The 15901-nt window shown below is 51.5% G+C and overlaps 1 protein-coding gene across 1 annotated transcript; it reads right to left on the bottom strand.

Moving 5' to 3' along the window:
- Nucleotides 1-1085: 1085 nt before the first annotated feature.
- LOC144734781 (guanylate-binding protein 1-like) lies at nt 1086-15467 on the bottom strand. The gene is made up of 10 exons (XM_078617152.1): nt 15148-15467; nt 13316-13443; nt 12284-12393; nt 10569-10824; nt 9879-10056; nt 8182-8474; nt 7433-7648; nt 4865-4967; nt 3811-3914; nt 1086-3419 (listed from the first exon to the last, which is right to left on the bottom strand). The coding sequence occupies exons 1-10, from the start codon at nt 15371-15373 to the stop codon at nt 3243-3245; spliced, it is 1791 nt and encodes a 596-aa protein (XP_078473278.1). The 5' UTR covers nt 15374-15467; the 3' UTR covers nt 1086-3242.
- Nucleotides 15468-15901: the final 434 nt, after the last annotated feature.

Raw genomic sequence — 15901 nt, 5'->3', positions numbered from 1 at the left:
TCTTACTCGAATTGTGAATGTTGTCGGTTTACTCACCAACACACCGTTGTTGCTGTGTTCGTAACACATTGGCATCTTTTCTTTACGTGCCAAACCCTACTAATCCGCGGCGTCAGATAGTGGCAGGTTTAACAACACATTTATATCTACGCGATCTAAATAAAAAGATGTGAAGCTTTTTTACTTGTTTATCTGTTGATTCGGGGCCCCCTTGCGGCCGACTGGGCCCCTATGCGTCGCATAACGATGCCGGACGGTGGCTAGGAGATGTTAACTACCTCGCCTGGTATACATGAGGTCGAGGGTTCGATCCCGACCCCGACGCCTGCTGTACAGTTGGAGTTTGCGTGTCTCTCTCCCCGTGGTCGTGTGGATTTCTGTCCAGCCCCCCCGGGTTTTCCCTCCACATTTAGAAACATACGTTTAGAGTATTTGACTGCTATTAATTTCCACATCATAAGCCACTTAGTTGAGCTATCATTTGTGGCCAGGTCGCCTCTGGAAAAATATATATAGCTCACCGGTAAACTAAATAGTAAAAATTAAAATAGCCCCCCCATATTTCGATTTAAAGCTTTCGTGACTGCAGGGATTCATCTTCTTGGTTCTTTCGGTAAAGTCACGTAGAATGGAAATAATAAAATAATGAAAATAAAACATAATAAAATAATTCTCACGACGTTTCGGCCACAATGCAAGCAGCCGTCCTCAGGTGAAGACCAGGTCTTCACCTGGACCAGGACCAGGTCTTCACCTGGTCTTCACCTGGTCTTCACCAGACGCTGTCTCCCTGACAGGCCTGGTCTTCACCTGAGGACGGCTGCTTGCGTTGTGGCCGAAACGTCGTGAAAATTATTTTATGTTTTATTTTTATTATTTCCATTCTACGTGACTTTACCGAAAGAACCAAGAAGATGAGCCCCCCCCCCCCCATAGTTGCGCCTCTGGTGTCACGCGAGATCTGTAACGGCGGTGCCCACGCGTGCAGGGTCAATGGCCAGCACCGTATTATGACATTGCTGGGGCCCTGAAGCTATGTCAAGAGACGCCCCCCCCCCCATAAAAGTATGATTCCAACAAAAAGGTAAAGTTTAATATTTATTATGATATATATGTACATACACATAGGCGAATATGCAATCGATTATATAAACCTTTAAACTTCGTGTCATTTTTTTTGTTTGGTATTTAGAGGCCCCTCATAATGCGAGGGCCTGAGCCAGGGGTCAGCGAACTGCGGTTCCGGAGCCGCATCGCAGCTCTTTAAGGAACTGCTCCGTGACATTGTTTATGAAAGACCACCGTCCCGTACCCACATCGATTGCTGCTCTTGAAATATCGATCTTTTTTTACCGACTTCGAAAAAAATGCCACTTCTTGTTATTCTGGTTACCGACCCATGGGTCCTCTAGCTTGCTTAACCGATGCCTAAATCCGGCACGGTCAATGGGCAGTGTTGGTTGGAGTCACGACCCGTGCCCCTCTCTCCTCTGGTTGACGGGTCGGGAAAATTTGTGTTGCGTTAAGTTTTTTGCGAATTAAAGGTTTAGCCGTAGTTTTCGCCGTCTGGTTAAGCGATCAAACTTGAGCTGTAATAAAGTTTGCGCTCATTTTCCGCGCCGCGTGCGCCAGTGCAGCGTCGCGCCTCGTGGTGGCAACCGGTTTTGGTATCGTTTTAAGACGGCGTTCTTCACTCATTTTCAGAGGGGGGCCACTTCCGCCGATGAGACATCGTCAGTGCGAGGGCCGCCACACCATTTGAAACCATTGGGGTTTGACAGCAGCACGATGGGGCCGTGTGTGTAGTCTGAATATCCATTCATCTTGAGAGCTTGGTGTACGTGTTCCAGTTCACTGGCTAGGTGATGACGGTGGGAAATACATTGAGCTCTATGGTGTAGAGTTTTGATGAGGGAATTCTTCTGAGATGGTGGTGGAAGTCAGGTTTTAGGTAGGCATCTGTATGGGTGGCTTTCCTGTAAAAAGAATGTCCCATTGAGCCATCTGGTCTATTTTTGATTAAAACATCCAAGAATGGTAACTTGCCATCCTTTTCCACCTCCATGGTGAATTTGATGGCTGGGTGTATGGAGTTGATGTGGTTGAGGAATTGGTTCAGAGCTGGTCGGCCATGTGGCCAGATGACGACCGTGTCATCTACGTACCTCTTCCACAAGGACGGACGTAGAGTGGATGCCTGGATGGCATTCGTCTCAAATTTTCCCATGAAAACATTGGCTACAACTGGAGATATGAGAGAACCCATTGGGGTACCTTCAACTTGTTTGTAGAATGTTCCATTCCAAGTGAAGTAAGTGTTGGTGAGGCAGTGTCTCACCAGGGCCGGTACATCAGCATTCAGTCCTTGTTGGACAAAATCTTCAATGATTGCAATGGTATCAAGTACAGGAACTTTGGTAAACAAAGAGACCACATCAAAACGAACGAGCAAATCACCTGGAGATAGTGAGATGTCCTTAATTAATGACACCAAGTGAGCTGAGTTGAGTACAGCTGAGGTGGTCTTACCAGTGAATAGTTGTAAGATCTCAGACAGAAATCGGGCCAGTTTGTAGGTGGGTGAGTCAGTGGTGGAGACGATAGGATGAAGGGGTGTCCCTTCTTTATGGATTTTTGGTAAGCCATACAATCTGGGTCATCTAGCAGCAGAGGGTTTTAAGGAAAACCGCTTGGTTGGTTCGATCAAAGATGTCGAATCAGTGATGATATTGTTGGTTTTCGTAACGAGGCGGTTGGTGGGATCTCTTTTAATTTTGGTATAGCTACCATCATTAAGTAGGTCCTGAATTTTGTTATTGCATGTGGTTTTGTCCATGGTAACTGTGGCATTGCCCTTGTCGGCTGAGAGGATGACGATGTCATCTCTCCTTTTAATTGAGAAAGCTCAAAGCGCTCATCCTTACTGATGTTGCTAATAAGTGTATTAGCGTATTTGAGGATTGCAGCGATTTACGATCTTGCCACGTCTGCAGTAATGTGTCCCAATGATATCATCACACATTAAACCATTTAGTATTTTCTGGAGTTCACACCAAAAATCTGACTTTCGTTTACACCCGATTAACACGAAGTGACTGGCACGCTACAGAGAGTATAACTCATCTCACAAAGTACAACTGTGAAATTTCTCTCGAGAGAAGCAGTAAGAAGAATTTAAAAGCGTTCGACTGCCTCCCAAAACACACGAGAAACCCCGTCGCATTTGGGAAGAGCTTTGTTCTCTATACCCTGCGCAAGAACCTACACCTCAAGAAAAAGCTGGCAACTTGCATGACGATAGGAATCACCGCCTGCAATACGTTTTCCAGCTGGGAATTATGATTTTCCATCACGTCGCTCTGCACTGGAACTTGCTCCTGGATGCTCTTGATCTTTTCATCGAATGCTCGATTATTTTCCTGTGGATAAAAAAAACAGCCAACATGTAACGATCCCCGGCTTTTGATGCCGCAGCGCAGAGTGAGAAAATACATCCGATGCAACCGAGGTGCCGTACCGATGTCTTTAGGCACACTGTGCTTTTCCTGATTGTAATTATTTTGTTAAGTTAGACGAATGTAAATATATGTGAATCTGGGTGCAATGTCGATATGACGATGCAATTTGTAACGCACGGGATATTTCACAGACCACAACTGTGAGGAAGCGAAGCTAGGCTCAGTGTCACTCGAAAGCCAGAGATGAGGGAGGGAGCCTTTATGAAAGTGGTGAGGCCTTTGAGAAAGTGGTGGCCTACGACTACTACGCGTTAAAACTGTTCAGTTTAGCTGCCCATGGCTGGCCCCTCACCTCCATCTGCTCCTGCAGTGCCTGCATCTGCGCTTGCTGCTGAGCCTTCTTCTGCTCCAGCGCTCGTTTCTCAATCTCCAGCTGCTTCTGCAAGCTCTCCCGCTCTGTGAAGTGAAAAAACAAAAAAAACCTGAGAGGCATCGGCTGGCGAATGCGCCTCTCGTTTTTGCTGGACGTACGTGAGTGAGGAAGCTTTACAAGCTCACCGGGTTCCTCCGGTGTAGATAAATATTAACAATAAAATATGTACAGTCTATTCTTTGGGTCTTTCAGTAAAGTCACATAGGTAGGTTCAAAGAAAATATCAAATAACTACGACGTTTCGATCGCAACGCGTTGCAATAGAAACGTCGTAGTTTTTTAGTTATTTTATTTGAACCTATCTACGTGACTTTACCGAAAGACCCAAAGAATATGAATTGCTGCAGTCACGAAAGCTTTAAGTCACGATTCATGTACAGTCTGTTCTCGAAGATCTCGGGAGTATCTTCTTGGTTGTTTCGGTAAAGTCACGTAAAAGGGAAATAATAAAATAATAAAAATAAAACATAATAAAATAATTCTTACGACGTTTCGGCCACAACGCAAGCCGCCGTCCTCAGGTGAAGAACAGGTCTAGGGCTGCCCTGCGCATTTTTATATTATATATTAAATATTAAAAGACATATGTCTTTCCGACAGACCTGTTCTTCACCTGAGGACGGCTGCTTGCGTTGTGGCCGAAACGTCGTGAGAATTATTTTATTATGTTTTATTTTTATTATTTTATTATTTCCCTTCTACGTGACTTTACCGAAAGAATCAAGAAGATGAATCCCTGCAGTCACGAAAGAAGCTTTAAATCGAAATTTAACTCGGGAGTAGTTGTGTTCCTGAAGGAGGAACGCTCTATCCCGTACATACGCATGCTGAACTGAACTTCTTTCGAGCTGTATGTATCCAAACCGCGTGCTCATCGGAGGTGTGCACGTTTAGCGCTGCGAGGGCACGGGCAGTCGAGGAGGCCCTCGTCACGGAGGCCCTCGACGGCCCAGAGACGAGCTCGAGAACTCACCGAGCCTCGCCCTCTCTGCCTGCGAGATGGCTTTGTCCAGCAGCAGCAGGTGGGACCTCCCTTCCTCCTTGCTCTTCATGAAGTCCATGAGGACGCTCTCCTTCTGCGAATAACCCAGGCGCATATATATTTTTTAAAAACGATGATTTCCTGAAAAAATCTTTCTCTTTTTTTTTATCGGAGGCAAATGTGCGGGGCCCCGACACACCGCGTTGCGACGCACGTGTGTGCGCGCGCGCACCGTCAACGTAGGCCGAACAGCTTATGAAAATTCTAGATTTGAAGCTTTCGTGACTGCAAGGATTCATATTCTTAGGTTTTTTCGGTAAAATCACGTACGTAAAAATTTACAATTTATAAAAGTAAAATAAAAATAAAATAAAAATCACGACGTTTCGGAGGCAACACAAGCTTCCGTCTTCAGGTGGAACAGTCACAGCACGATAGCGGTATCAAGTGTGAAAAGCAGGGGGATATAGAAAGATGGGGAATGGGTTCGCTGCCCCAAACCATACAAGGGGTGTCCCCCCCCCCCCCCCACCGAGGGGGGGAAGGGCAACTTTGGTTTTATACAGTAAGGGGGAAGGGATGACAAGGGGAGAGAGGCACATAACCGACACACACGCCTGACACGAAGACAATCGTTTCAACATAAGAGGCGGCCAAAAACGAGCGTTTTTTCTTTCCACCCCTCCAAATCTGGCTCCCGTCTCTCCCACAATGGTTATGCTTCTTGTCCCCCGTCCCAGTCTCTCGACCACCTCCATCCCGCTAACTTATTTGAGGTGTTGTATAACGGGGGGGGGGGGGGGGAGTGGACCATCTGGGCTCGAATTCCCCCTCCTTTCCCTTGAGCTTATGGCTCAGGTGTTCAATTCCATGCTGCGTCAGAAGCGTACTGCACCGTTGTTTCCAGGTGGGTGCTTCGTGGTTCTTCCACTTGGTCAAAATAACCTTCCGGGCGATGATATTGAAAGTTTGGAGGAGATAAAATCTTGTTGTTGTTGTTTTATTATTATTGTTATTTTAATAACAACAAAAGTTTCGTACCAACTTTGAGTTTGTAAAAAATAATATCATGGCGGCAGTGGGGCGTAAGCACAATTAACGATACAAGAGCAGGGAAATATATAACAGGCGACGTTTCAGGTGATGCTCCTTCTTCAGAGCACGCAATTGAATGTTTTTGACGAATGTGTTGAGTGTTTTTGTGTTGTAGAGGGTGATAACATCACCGCAAAATGTATATGCACCATTTTTAATGAACTTATATTCAGCCGACTGAGATGAATAAATAAATAAATCTCATCGTGAGGCCTCCTTTGCCAGTACCAAAATATAATAATAGGGTTTTCACCCTTTTTTCTGGCGACAAAACTAAAAACCTTGTGCAAGGAATCATGTTTACATTAAGCACAATACTTGCAGTCAAAATGCAACACCGAACATTTATGCATTGTCCTTGAAACTGATTATGAAAAAGGGGAAAAACCCCTATTAATAAATAAATCTCACTAAAAGAAGCACAAACAGCAAAAAAGTTATGGCCTTGGCGATTAGCGATCTCGCCACTGTAAGTGCCGCGCTGGCGAAATGTTATCTCCTTTGCCTGGTATGCAGGACGTCGTGGATTCGATCCCGAACCACAACGCCTGCTGTATATTTGCAGTTTGTGTGTGTCTCTCTCTCCGTGGTCGCGTGTGATTTTTCTCCAGGTCCTCCGGTTTTTCCCTCCACATTTAGAATCAACGTCATGCATTAAGAGTATTTGGCTGCTACGAATTTCCACGCGACAAGCCACTTCGTTGGTCTATCATTTGTGGTCAGGTCACTTATTAAAAAGAGCTATATAGTTCAGTGGGCCTTACCTAATCAAATAAAAAGTTTAGTTTTAGTATGGGTATCGATGAGTATATGGGTGTCTGAGTCTCCATGGGTCTCTGAGTATGGGTCTCTATGGGTATCTATGAGTAAGGGTCTCTGCGGGTCTCTACGAGTATGGGTCTCTGTGGGTCTCTGTGGGTCTCTGTGGGTCTCTATGAGTATGGGTCTCTGTGGGTCTCTGTGGGTCTCTATGAGTATGGGTCTCTATGGGTCTCTGTGGGTCTCTATGGGTCTCTGTGGGTCTCTATGAGTATGGGTCTCTGTGGGTCTCTGTGGGTCTCTATGGGTCTCTATGGGTCTCTGTGGGTCTCTATGGGTCTCTATGGGTCTCTATGGGTTTCTGAGTATGGGTCTCTGTGGGTCTCTGTGGGTCTCTATGGGTCTCTATTGGTTTCTGTGGGTCTCTATGGGTCTCTGTGGGTCTCTATGGGTCTCTATGGGTCTCTATGGGTTTCTGAGTATGGGTCTCTGTGGGTCTCTGTGGGTCTCTGTGGGTCTCTAGGAGTCTGTAGAAACACGCGTTTAGAGTAATTGGCTGCTATAAATGACCACGTGATCAGCCACTCACTTTATTTGTGGGCCAGGTCGCTTCTTAAAAAAAGAGCCACACAACTCAGGTAAAAAATTAAAAAAATAGTTTAGTTTTTAGCAGTTTAGTTTTAAACGGACGCCACGCGCTGCTACCTCGTCCCCCAGGCCTTGGGTGTCGCGGTAGTCCGCCTGCAGCAGCTCCATCAGCCTCTCGTACTCCCGGAAGACTCCTTCCTTCTCGAAGGCCTCATCCTCCTGCAGCTTCACCCTGATGGGCCCGTAGAGCTCCTGCAGGCGCCGCTCGCACCGCAGCGCCGAGGCCTCCGCGTTCTCTTTGACCAACTTCAGGTACTCTTTGGCCAGGGCGTCCTGCGACAACAAAAACGTGACAGTTCGCGAAAACGTCATACCGCGGCGGCGATGTCGAATTGGGCAAAGGAATCTCACTTACTGCTACAATTATTATTTTTACCAGGTAAGGCCCGCTGAGCTGTGTAGCTTTTTTTTTTTCAAGAAGTGACGTGGCCATCGCAGATGAAAGCTCGACGGAGTGGCTAATTGGGTGGAAATTTACGAGCAGTAAAATTATCTAAATAATCTAAACCAATGGGAAAAACCCACAGGTGAGAGGATTTTGTATGAGGAGACCATTGCGGTCATGTGTCGACTGTGCGACGGCTGAAGTTTGCGGCAGAAGGAAGCCACGGTGAAGTGTGATGGTGATGGCATCAATGGCAGTGGCCGCGATGACCTCTTGACCTGCGGGCTGATATGCCGCGAGAAAAGGCAATAAACACCTTCACCGGTGTGCACTCGGTTAACAACAACAACTGACTTACGCGCAGTAAAATTATATCGGGGCTGGCTATTCTGCGGACCGATCCAGGCGAAGCTTCACTCACCATGAGCTCTTTCTCGTGGCTGTGCTGCCTGTCGAGCATCGAGCGCTCGTGGAACAAATCCACGGCGTCCCGCACGCCCCGCTGGTGCAGGTGGCCGAGCTCCTCCGTTGTGGGGAGCGGCGTCAGCTCGTCCACCGTCACGGCGACGGCCGTCCTCTGGCGGTAGAGGGCCAAAGCCTCCTCCTTTGCCTGCAGGTTGGTGAGCGTGGTCACCCGCTCCAGGGCGCTCTCGATGCAGGGCACGGCGCCGTTGCGCTGTGCCGTCACGTACTGCTCCGCCAGCTGCACGAAGGCTGAAAGAGACGCGGGGAGACACGTGGAAAGAGACGTGGAGAGAGATGCGGAGAGACACAGGGAGACGCGGAGAGAGAGATGGGGAGAAACGCGGATAGATGTGGGGAGAGATGCTAAGAGAGACTTGGAGAGAGACGTGGAGAGATGTGGGGAGAGACATCGAGAGAGACGAGGGAGCGCAAGCGGTGCAAGCAGAGCAAGCGACGATGTCTATTTCATTTTTTAGTTAGCTATATATTTTTTTCTTGACATGCCGCATTCTGCTCAATAAACTGCAGCTGATGGTACCATCAACTTAACCCTTTCCCATTACGATTCCAGAAGAAACCGGAATGAAAGCCAAAATAACCTTATCAACAAAGTTTTGCGGCAGCTATCGTAGAGTGCGGTCGTGTCGCTACAGTTCTCTGCGGTGAGTACAATGTTTTTTATTTGTATAAAAATCCACGCTGAGCCGCTCGCGCGATTCGAGATTCAGCATTGAACGGGGGACTCGCCCTGCAACTTGTAGACATCTCGGAACGGGAACAGGGTTTTCCCCTTCACTTTTATAATCAACGTCAGCGTTTAGAGTATTTGGCTGCTGTACATTTCCTCACGATGAGCCACTTCTCGTTGGGCTATCATTTGTGGTCAGGTCACTTATTAAAAAGAGCTACATAGCTCAGTGGGCCTTACCTAGTCAAATTAAAAGTTTAGTTTGAGTATGGGTCTAGATGAGTATGGGTGTCTGGGTCTCCATGAGTCTCTGAGTATGGGTCTCTATGAGCCTCTGTAGGTCTCTATGAGTATGGGTCTCTATGGGTCTCTGTGGGTCTTTTTTTGGCTGCCATAAATGACCACATGATAAGCCACATACTTCATTCAGCTATCATTTGTGGGCCAGGTCGTTTCTCAAAAAAAAAATAGCTTAGTGGGCCTTACCTGGTAGAATAAAAATAGTTTAGTTTATAAACCACGACGTATGAGGAGGGGCACAGAAACTCGGCGGGTAAAAATTCCTGCACAATCAACAGAATGGTGGGTGGGGGGGGGGAATTTTGGGCTCACTGTGTGCTGAAATTGCACAACCGTTAAGAATGGAAAGCGCCGCCCGGTTCGACTGTGCGTAGTCATTGACTCCCAAGAATTACAATCTCCAAGTGAGAGGTTGACACTTGGAGGAGCGCGCAGAGTGCACGCCGTCTGGTGTCATTCTGTATTTTTTCTTTCCTTGCAGAGGATTTAACAGCTGCACGGACATCCCACGCGCATGTCGCGTTGCCGTACCCGCAAACGCAACGCCGCAGTGGAGTGTCCCGTTAAGACAGTGAAGATTGAGGCTGAGAAAAGTCACGTGCGTGCGCCGTACCCACGCGACTCGGTACGGGAAAAGGTTTGGGGCGCTCCTCGCGAGGGCTCACATTTGCCGGTGAGGATGGCGCCGTCGATGTGCTTGCTGGTGGCTCGTCCCAGCACGTGGCCCGTGAACTCCTCCGCCGTCGTCAGGAACTCCGGGTCGAGGCTCCTGTCCGGGAGGCTCTCGAGGAACTCCAGGTCCTCCCGGTGCGTCGGCATTGGAAATACGAAGCACTTCCGATCCTTCGGGAAAAGAAGCGCGCCCCGATTGCCACGTGGTGGGGGAGGGTTCCCTCTAATCGCCAAATACGTGATGTGCTGTGCTTGTAAAGGACGTCGAAGGCAACTCGTCACTGTTTAACGTAGTCGCGTTGTAACGGTGCGCGTTCCGCGTTGTAACGGCACACGTATCGGAAGGAAGAGCGTTCCAGACGGCCGCAGAAGCGCATCTGAAAGCGCGCGATGAGGTGACCGTTTTTGTTCGACGGTGAGCCGAAAGCCTCCGCTGCTGCGAGAATAAGCGGGGTTCGCACGATAGTGGTTTACGTCCCTTGACGATATCAGCCGTTGTGCTGTGGTTCATCTGTGGCGAGCACTGCGTGCGTAATGAGCGCGAACAAAAAAGCTTCGCACCATTAAAGTTCACCTTTTTGCCCACCAACCGCCCCCCTAAAAGAGCGTCGGGCGATTCGAGTTCAATGGGCGCGACATGCGAGGGTGCGAGACAGGTCCGGAGGATGGAGCGCGCACTCTACCTTGAAGTAACCGCACAGGAGCTGCCTCTGCTCGTTGAACCGTCGGCAGTCCAGCGTCATCCCCGCCTTGCGCATCTGCAGGCAGTGCTCCATGTACTCGTCGGCCGAACACGGCTCTCCATCGACGAGCAGCTTCAGCGTGAAGTCGCGCACGCAGATCACCAGCGGGGGGAAGTAGTGCTCGAAGTCCGAGCCGAGCTCGTCCTCGTCCTGTTTCACCCGCGTCCTCACGTGGTCCGTCATGTTCACCACGAAGCTGTGGCGCGAGCGGAGTGGGTGGAGCGGAGTGGAGTGGAGCAAAATGGAGTGGATCGCAGCAGGGTGGAGCAGAATGGGGTGGAGTGGAGCGGAGTGCGGTGTAGTGGAACGGAGTGGGGTGTAGTGGAGCGGAGTGGGGTGTAGTGGAACGGAGTGGGGTGTAGTGGAACAGAGTGGGGTGTAGTGGAGCGGAGTGGGGTGTAGTGGAACGGAGTGGGGTGTAGTGGAGCGGAGTGGGGTGTAGTGGAACGGAGTGGGGTGTAGTGGAGCGGAGTGGGGTGTAGTGGTACGGAGTGGGGTGTAGTGGAGTGGAGTGCGGTGTAGTGGAACGGAGTGGGGTGTAGTGGAACGGAGTGGGGTGGAGTGGAACGGAGTGGGGTGTAGTGGAGTGCGGTGTAGTGGAACAGAGTGCGGTGTAGTGGAACGGAGTGGGGTGTAGTGGAACGAAGTGGGGTATAGTGGAGTGGAGTGCGGTGTAGTGGAACGGAGTGGGGTGTAGTGGAACGGAGTGGGGTGTAGTGGAGTGGAGTGCGGTGTAGTGGAACGGAGTGGGGTGTAGTGGAGCGGAGCGGGGTGGAGTGGAACGGAGCGGGGTGGAGTGTGTTAAGGAAACCAGGGCAGCTTCTTCCTCCCTAACCACCGCTTCCTGATATAAAAGTCAACATTCCTGCTCGCAGTCCCTACCTGGGTGGGACAGTGAGCCCAACTTCCACCCCCCCCACACCCTCCATTCTGTTGATTGCGCAGGAACATGAGAGATTTTGGAATTTTTACCCGCCGAGTTTCTGTGCCCCTCCTCATACGACGGGGTTTGTAAACTGTCAACGAAACTTTTTATTCTACCAGGTAAGGCCCACTGAGCAATATTGCTTCTTTTTCAGAAGCGAACTGGCCACAAATGATAGCTCAACGAAGCGGCTCATCGAGGGGAATTTTACAGCAGCCAAAAACTCTCAATGCATGTTGATTATAGATTGTGGAGGGGAAAAACCGGAGGACCCGGATCAAAATCCACGCGACCACGGGGGAGAACACGCAAACCGTACACCAGGCGAGGTAGTTAACATTTCGCCACCGAAGCGGTGGTGGGCGGGGTAAAGCGATCGTCAGGGTAGCAGTCGGCGGAGGGTTCGAAGAGAGACATGGCAAAAGGAGTAGGCAGGAAAAGAGAAGGCAAACACGATCGGCGGGGAGGACGCGGGGCGGGTTTAGCTGTGGGCAGAGACAACGGAGACAACGAGCGGTTGAAGAAGCGGTGTTGGGAAAAGGCCTGCAGCAGCGCCGAGTTCAAAAGGTGACCTGGACAGAAGGGGGTCCAGGGGGCGGGAATACAAAACGACGAGGAGGGAACGGCCGTAGCGCGTGAGACAAGCGATCGTCTCCGCGGGTTCACGGCATCCCGGCGGCGGCGGCAGGGGCGGCAGCGTTACGCAGCCGCGAGCGCGTTGGGAGGATACTGCAGCTGCTCGAGGCCTTCCTTGTCGAGCGTGCCCACGACGTTGTACACCAGCGTGGTGCTAAGCAGCACGGCCATCACGAAGAGCCACGTGTCGTGCGTGCTTCCGGCCTGCGGCACAAAGAAGGGATGACGCGTCGTGCCGCCACAACAGTTTGAACGTACCGCGTTCGCAGAGCCGTCCCCCAGGGCACGGGGAATCTGGGCGGCCGCCCCGGGCCCCGCATTTTGGGGGGGGGGGCCCACACGGTGGCGGCCTATCGCCGCGGTGGTCCCATTGGCGGTCGCGTGGATTTTTCTCCTCCACATTTAGAATCAACGTCACGCGTTCAGAGTATTTGACTGCTGCTATCAATTTCCACGCGGCGAGCCACTTCGTTGGGCCATCACTTGTGGCGAGGCCTCTTCTGAAAAAGAGCTAGTGGTCCTTATCTAGTAAAATAAAAAAAATAGTTGATATTTGAATAGTTTTATAAGTTGGGTTTTTCCCGGCCACCGCATCCACCTATGGACGGCCCTGCGTTCGAACCGACCGTCGCATTTGGAGTGGGACGTTTCCACTCTGAGTGAACATTCCCATGAGCTCACGGGCCTCCGAGCAAACAAACCCGAGTTCAGCAGTAAACCCGGATGGAAGCGGAGTTATGGTCGATTCAATTTGTTGAGGACGACCAAAACCGGAGACATTCACGACTGAAGAGTAAACTTCATCCTGGCAACGGGCAGCTAGCTCAGGCCAGGTGGCAATCGGGGTAAAGCAGCGACCACCACCGCCCCCCCCGCACCTAGATTGTAAACCTCCCCCACACCTCCGATTAGCGCGGTTGGCTACGTACGGTGCCAAAGAAGTTCAACACGCAAGAAAACATTTGCCGGCAGCGAAGCCACCGCGACAAGGGTTGGTGGCTATACCACCCCGGTGCCCGACCCCAGATCGAAATAGGGGAGAAAGGGGGGTGGGGGTTGGTTGGAGGGGGGGGGGGGCTACCACCCCCGCCCCCCACCAGAACGGACGAGGAGATCGGCCACTGACCGACTCCACGTCTCCCAGGCCCTCGGTGTCGAGCAGCAGCAGCCACTTGTCCTGGTGCAGTGGATGGCGTCTGGGCCAGACCCAGATGCCCTTGGTGTGAGACTGCACCGTGCAGCCCAGGGAGAAGCCTGCGGTTACAAGGGGAAGAACAGACACACAAAACGCAACAGCCAAAGGTTGTGGGTGATGCCGCTGAATATTCAGCATACTGCTGCGAGCAGAGGCCGTCCCTAGGGTACATGGCGAATTGGAGAAAACCGCCCTGGGCCCTCCACTTTGGGGGGCCGCCCACGCTTCGACGTTGCGGTGTCAGATGTGATACTTCCGGTTTAGTTTGAAGGCGTCAATGGGGGGAGGGGGAATCCTCCACCAGGGGTAGCTCTAGATCTGTTGAACCCGTAAAGCGAGGAGTGTATGGCTCGATATTGGTTGCACCTCCGATGAGCACGGTTGGCTACGTACGGCGCGAAAGAAGTTCAACATGCATGAGTTATATTTGTTGGCACGCAACTTATTTAATGTATTATCGATTATCGAAATGACATCAATGACATTCCATCATATAAACATGTTCAACTCCACTCACTCCCCTACTCCTTCACCTGGTTTACGGGAAGTCGGGGTTTCGATCTCGACCCTGACGCCTGCTGCGGTATATTTGGAGTTTGTATCGCTCTCTCTCTCTCCCTCCGTGGTCGCGTGGATTTTTTTCTCCGGCGTCCTCCGGGGTTTTCCCCCCTCCACGTTTAGAATGAAGACGCATTTAGAATTACTTGGCCGCTTTCAATTTCTACTTGATAAATCACGACGTTGAGCTGTCATTTGTGGCAAGGTCGCTTCTTCCGAAAAATAAGCTAATAACTGAGTGAGCCTTACTTGGTAAAATAACAACAACAACAAAACACTCAGTTGCATTTGAATTTGTTTTGGTGTGATTTGTTTACCTTTATAAAACTTTGCGCTCCTATCGTGTCTCTGTAGTGTGTTTGTTGTTGTTGTTACTTTCTGACCCCGTGCCCCTACTGAGCATCTGTGAACAAAACAACATCGTATCTCACCACCCTCCCTGCCCCAGCCCCCAGCAATCCTGCCCCGCGAATTGAGGAAGTGGGGCAACTTGAGGCTGGTTTCAGTTTCAAGATCCTCATCCGTGTGCCGGCTCGCCCCCACCACCACTGCCGAAAACACACAATGACCTGGCACAGCACTGTAAAAATATATATATTCGTCAAAAACACTGACCTTTGGTAACGTTTCAGGCCATGACCCTTTTTCACAACACACACACACAAACGTCGTCTATTATGCGTGTGTGTGTATTCTTTTAAAGGCCAATGTCATTGTCCAATGTGTCGAGTTGAGTTTTGTTAAATGTGCCAGTGCACCACTGCTAATTTAGCAGCGAGAGCATCGTCAAACAGGCTGTTGTTGTTGTTGATGATGCTGCTGTTACGCGCGTTTACCCAGCAAAGTCTCGCTGAATCGCATCTCCTGTTCAGGACAAATCCTGCAAAGTCTTCACGGTACGAAGAAGAAACGACCATGGTGGTGGTGTGGTGGGTGGTGGTGTGGTGGGTGGTGTGGTGGTGGTGTGGTGGGTGGTGGTGGTGTGGTGGGTGGTGGTGGTGTGGTGGTGATGTGGGTGGTGGTGGTGTGGTGAGTGGGGGTGTGGTGGTGTGGTGGGGTGTGTTGTTGGTGTGGTGGTGATGTGGGTGGTGGTGGTGTGGTGGTGTGGTGGGTGGTGGTGGTGTGGTTGGTGGTGTGGGTGTTGGTGGTGGCAGGGAAGACACAAATATAGGACAGATCCGCGAGTACTCGAGTGCCGTTCGTACCGGAGTTGGTCCCCGCGAGGCGGTTCATGAGGAACGACTTCCCCGTGCGGTACCTCCCGACCACGGCCACCACCACCACGGGCCCCGTGACGAGGCGCGACACCGCCGCTGCCGTCTCGGGCACCAGCACGAATCGGCCATCTCTGTCCGTCACGATCAGAGGCAGCGGCGCCTCGAAGGCTGCGGTGGAGGAGGTGGAGGATGAGGAGGTGGAGGAGGTCGCCATGAGGTCAGCAGCTTGAGTCGCGAGGCGTCTTCGCGTGTGCGAGGGAGAAGAGACGCGGCGACTTTGCGCAGAGGGGGGTCACGGGTGCCGCCCACTCGGCATGAAGCCCTCCCACGTGCCCCCCTCCCCCCCCCGCGGCCTCCCCCCCGCGGCCTCCCCTCCCCCGTGCCCCCCCCCTGGCCTCCCCTCCACCATGCCCCCCCCCTTGGCCTCCCACTCCCCGGTGCCCCCCCCCCCCCGCGGCCTCCCCTCCCCCGTGCCCCACCCTGACCTCCTCCCCCGTGCCCCCCCCCCTGGACTCCCCTACCCCGTGCCCCCCTCCCCTAATTCCCCGTGCCCCCCCCCTTGGCCTCCCACTCCCCCGTGCCCCCCCCCCCCGCGACCTCCCCCGTGTCCCCCCCTCTTGGCCTCCCTTCCCCTTCCCCCCCACGGCCCCCCCCCGTGCCCCCCCCCCCCTGTTTCACTCCAGGCGCGGGGCATTCCGGCCACCGTGATGGAGGTGTGGCCCCTTGTTGTTGTTGATGTTGA

The sequence above is a fragment of the Lampetra planeri genome, chromosome 53, assembly GCF_965212315.1.
Source record: "Lampetra planeri chromosome 53, kcLamPlan1.2.h2, whole genome shotgun sequence".
NCBI lineage: Eukaryota > Metazoa > Chordata > Hyperoartia > Petromyzontiformes > Petromyzontidae > Lampetra > Lampetra planeri.
Note: the sequence above shows the minus strand (reverse complement) of the source record. Positions and strands in the feature narration are given on the sequence as shown.

Bases quoted from the DNA above. Each gene is read 5' to 3' on its own strand.
- LOC144734781 (XM_078617152.1), bottom strand. From the start codon at position 15,373: ATGGCGACCTCCTCCACCTCCTCATCCTCCACCTCCTCCACCGCAGCC. The intron at 10,057-10,568 runs GTAGAGTGCGCG...CTTTTCCCGAAG, and splicing joins TCCTGTGCGGTTACTTCAAG to GATCGGAAGTGCTTCGTATT. The intron at 4,968-7,432 runs GTAGCAGCGCGT...GGTTATTCGCAG, and splicing joins CCCAAGGCCTGGGGGACGAG to AAGGAGAGCGTCCTCATGGA.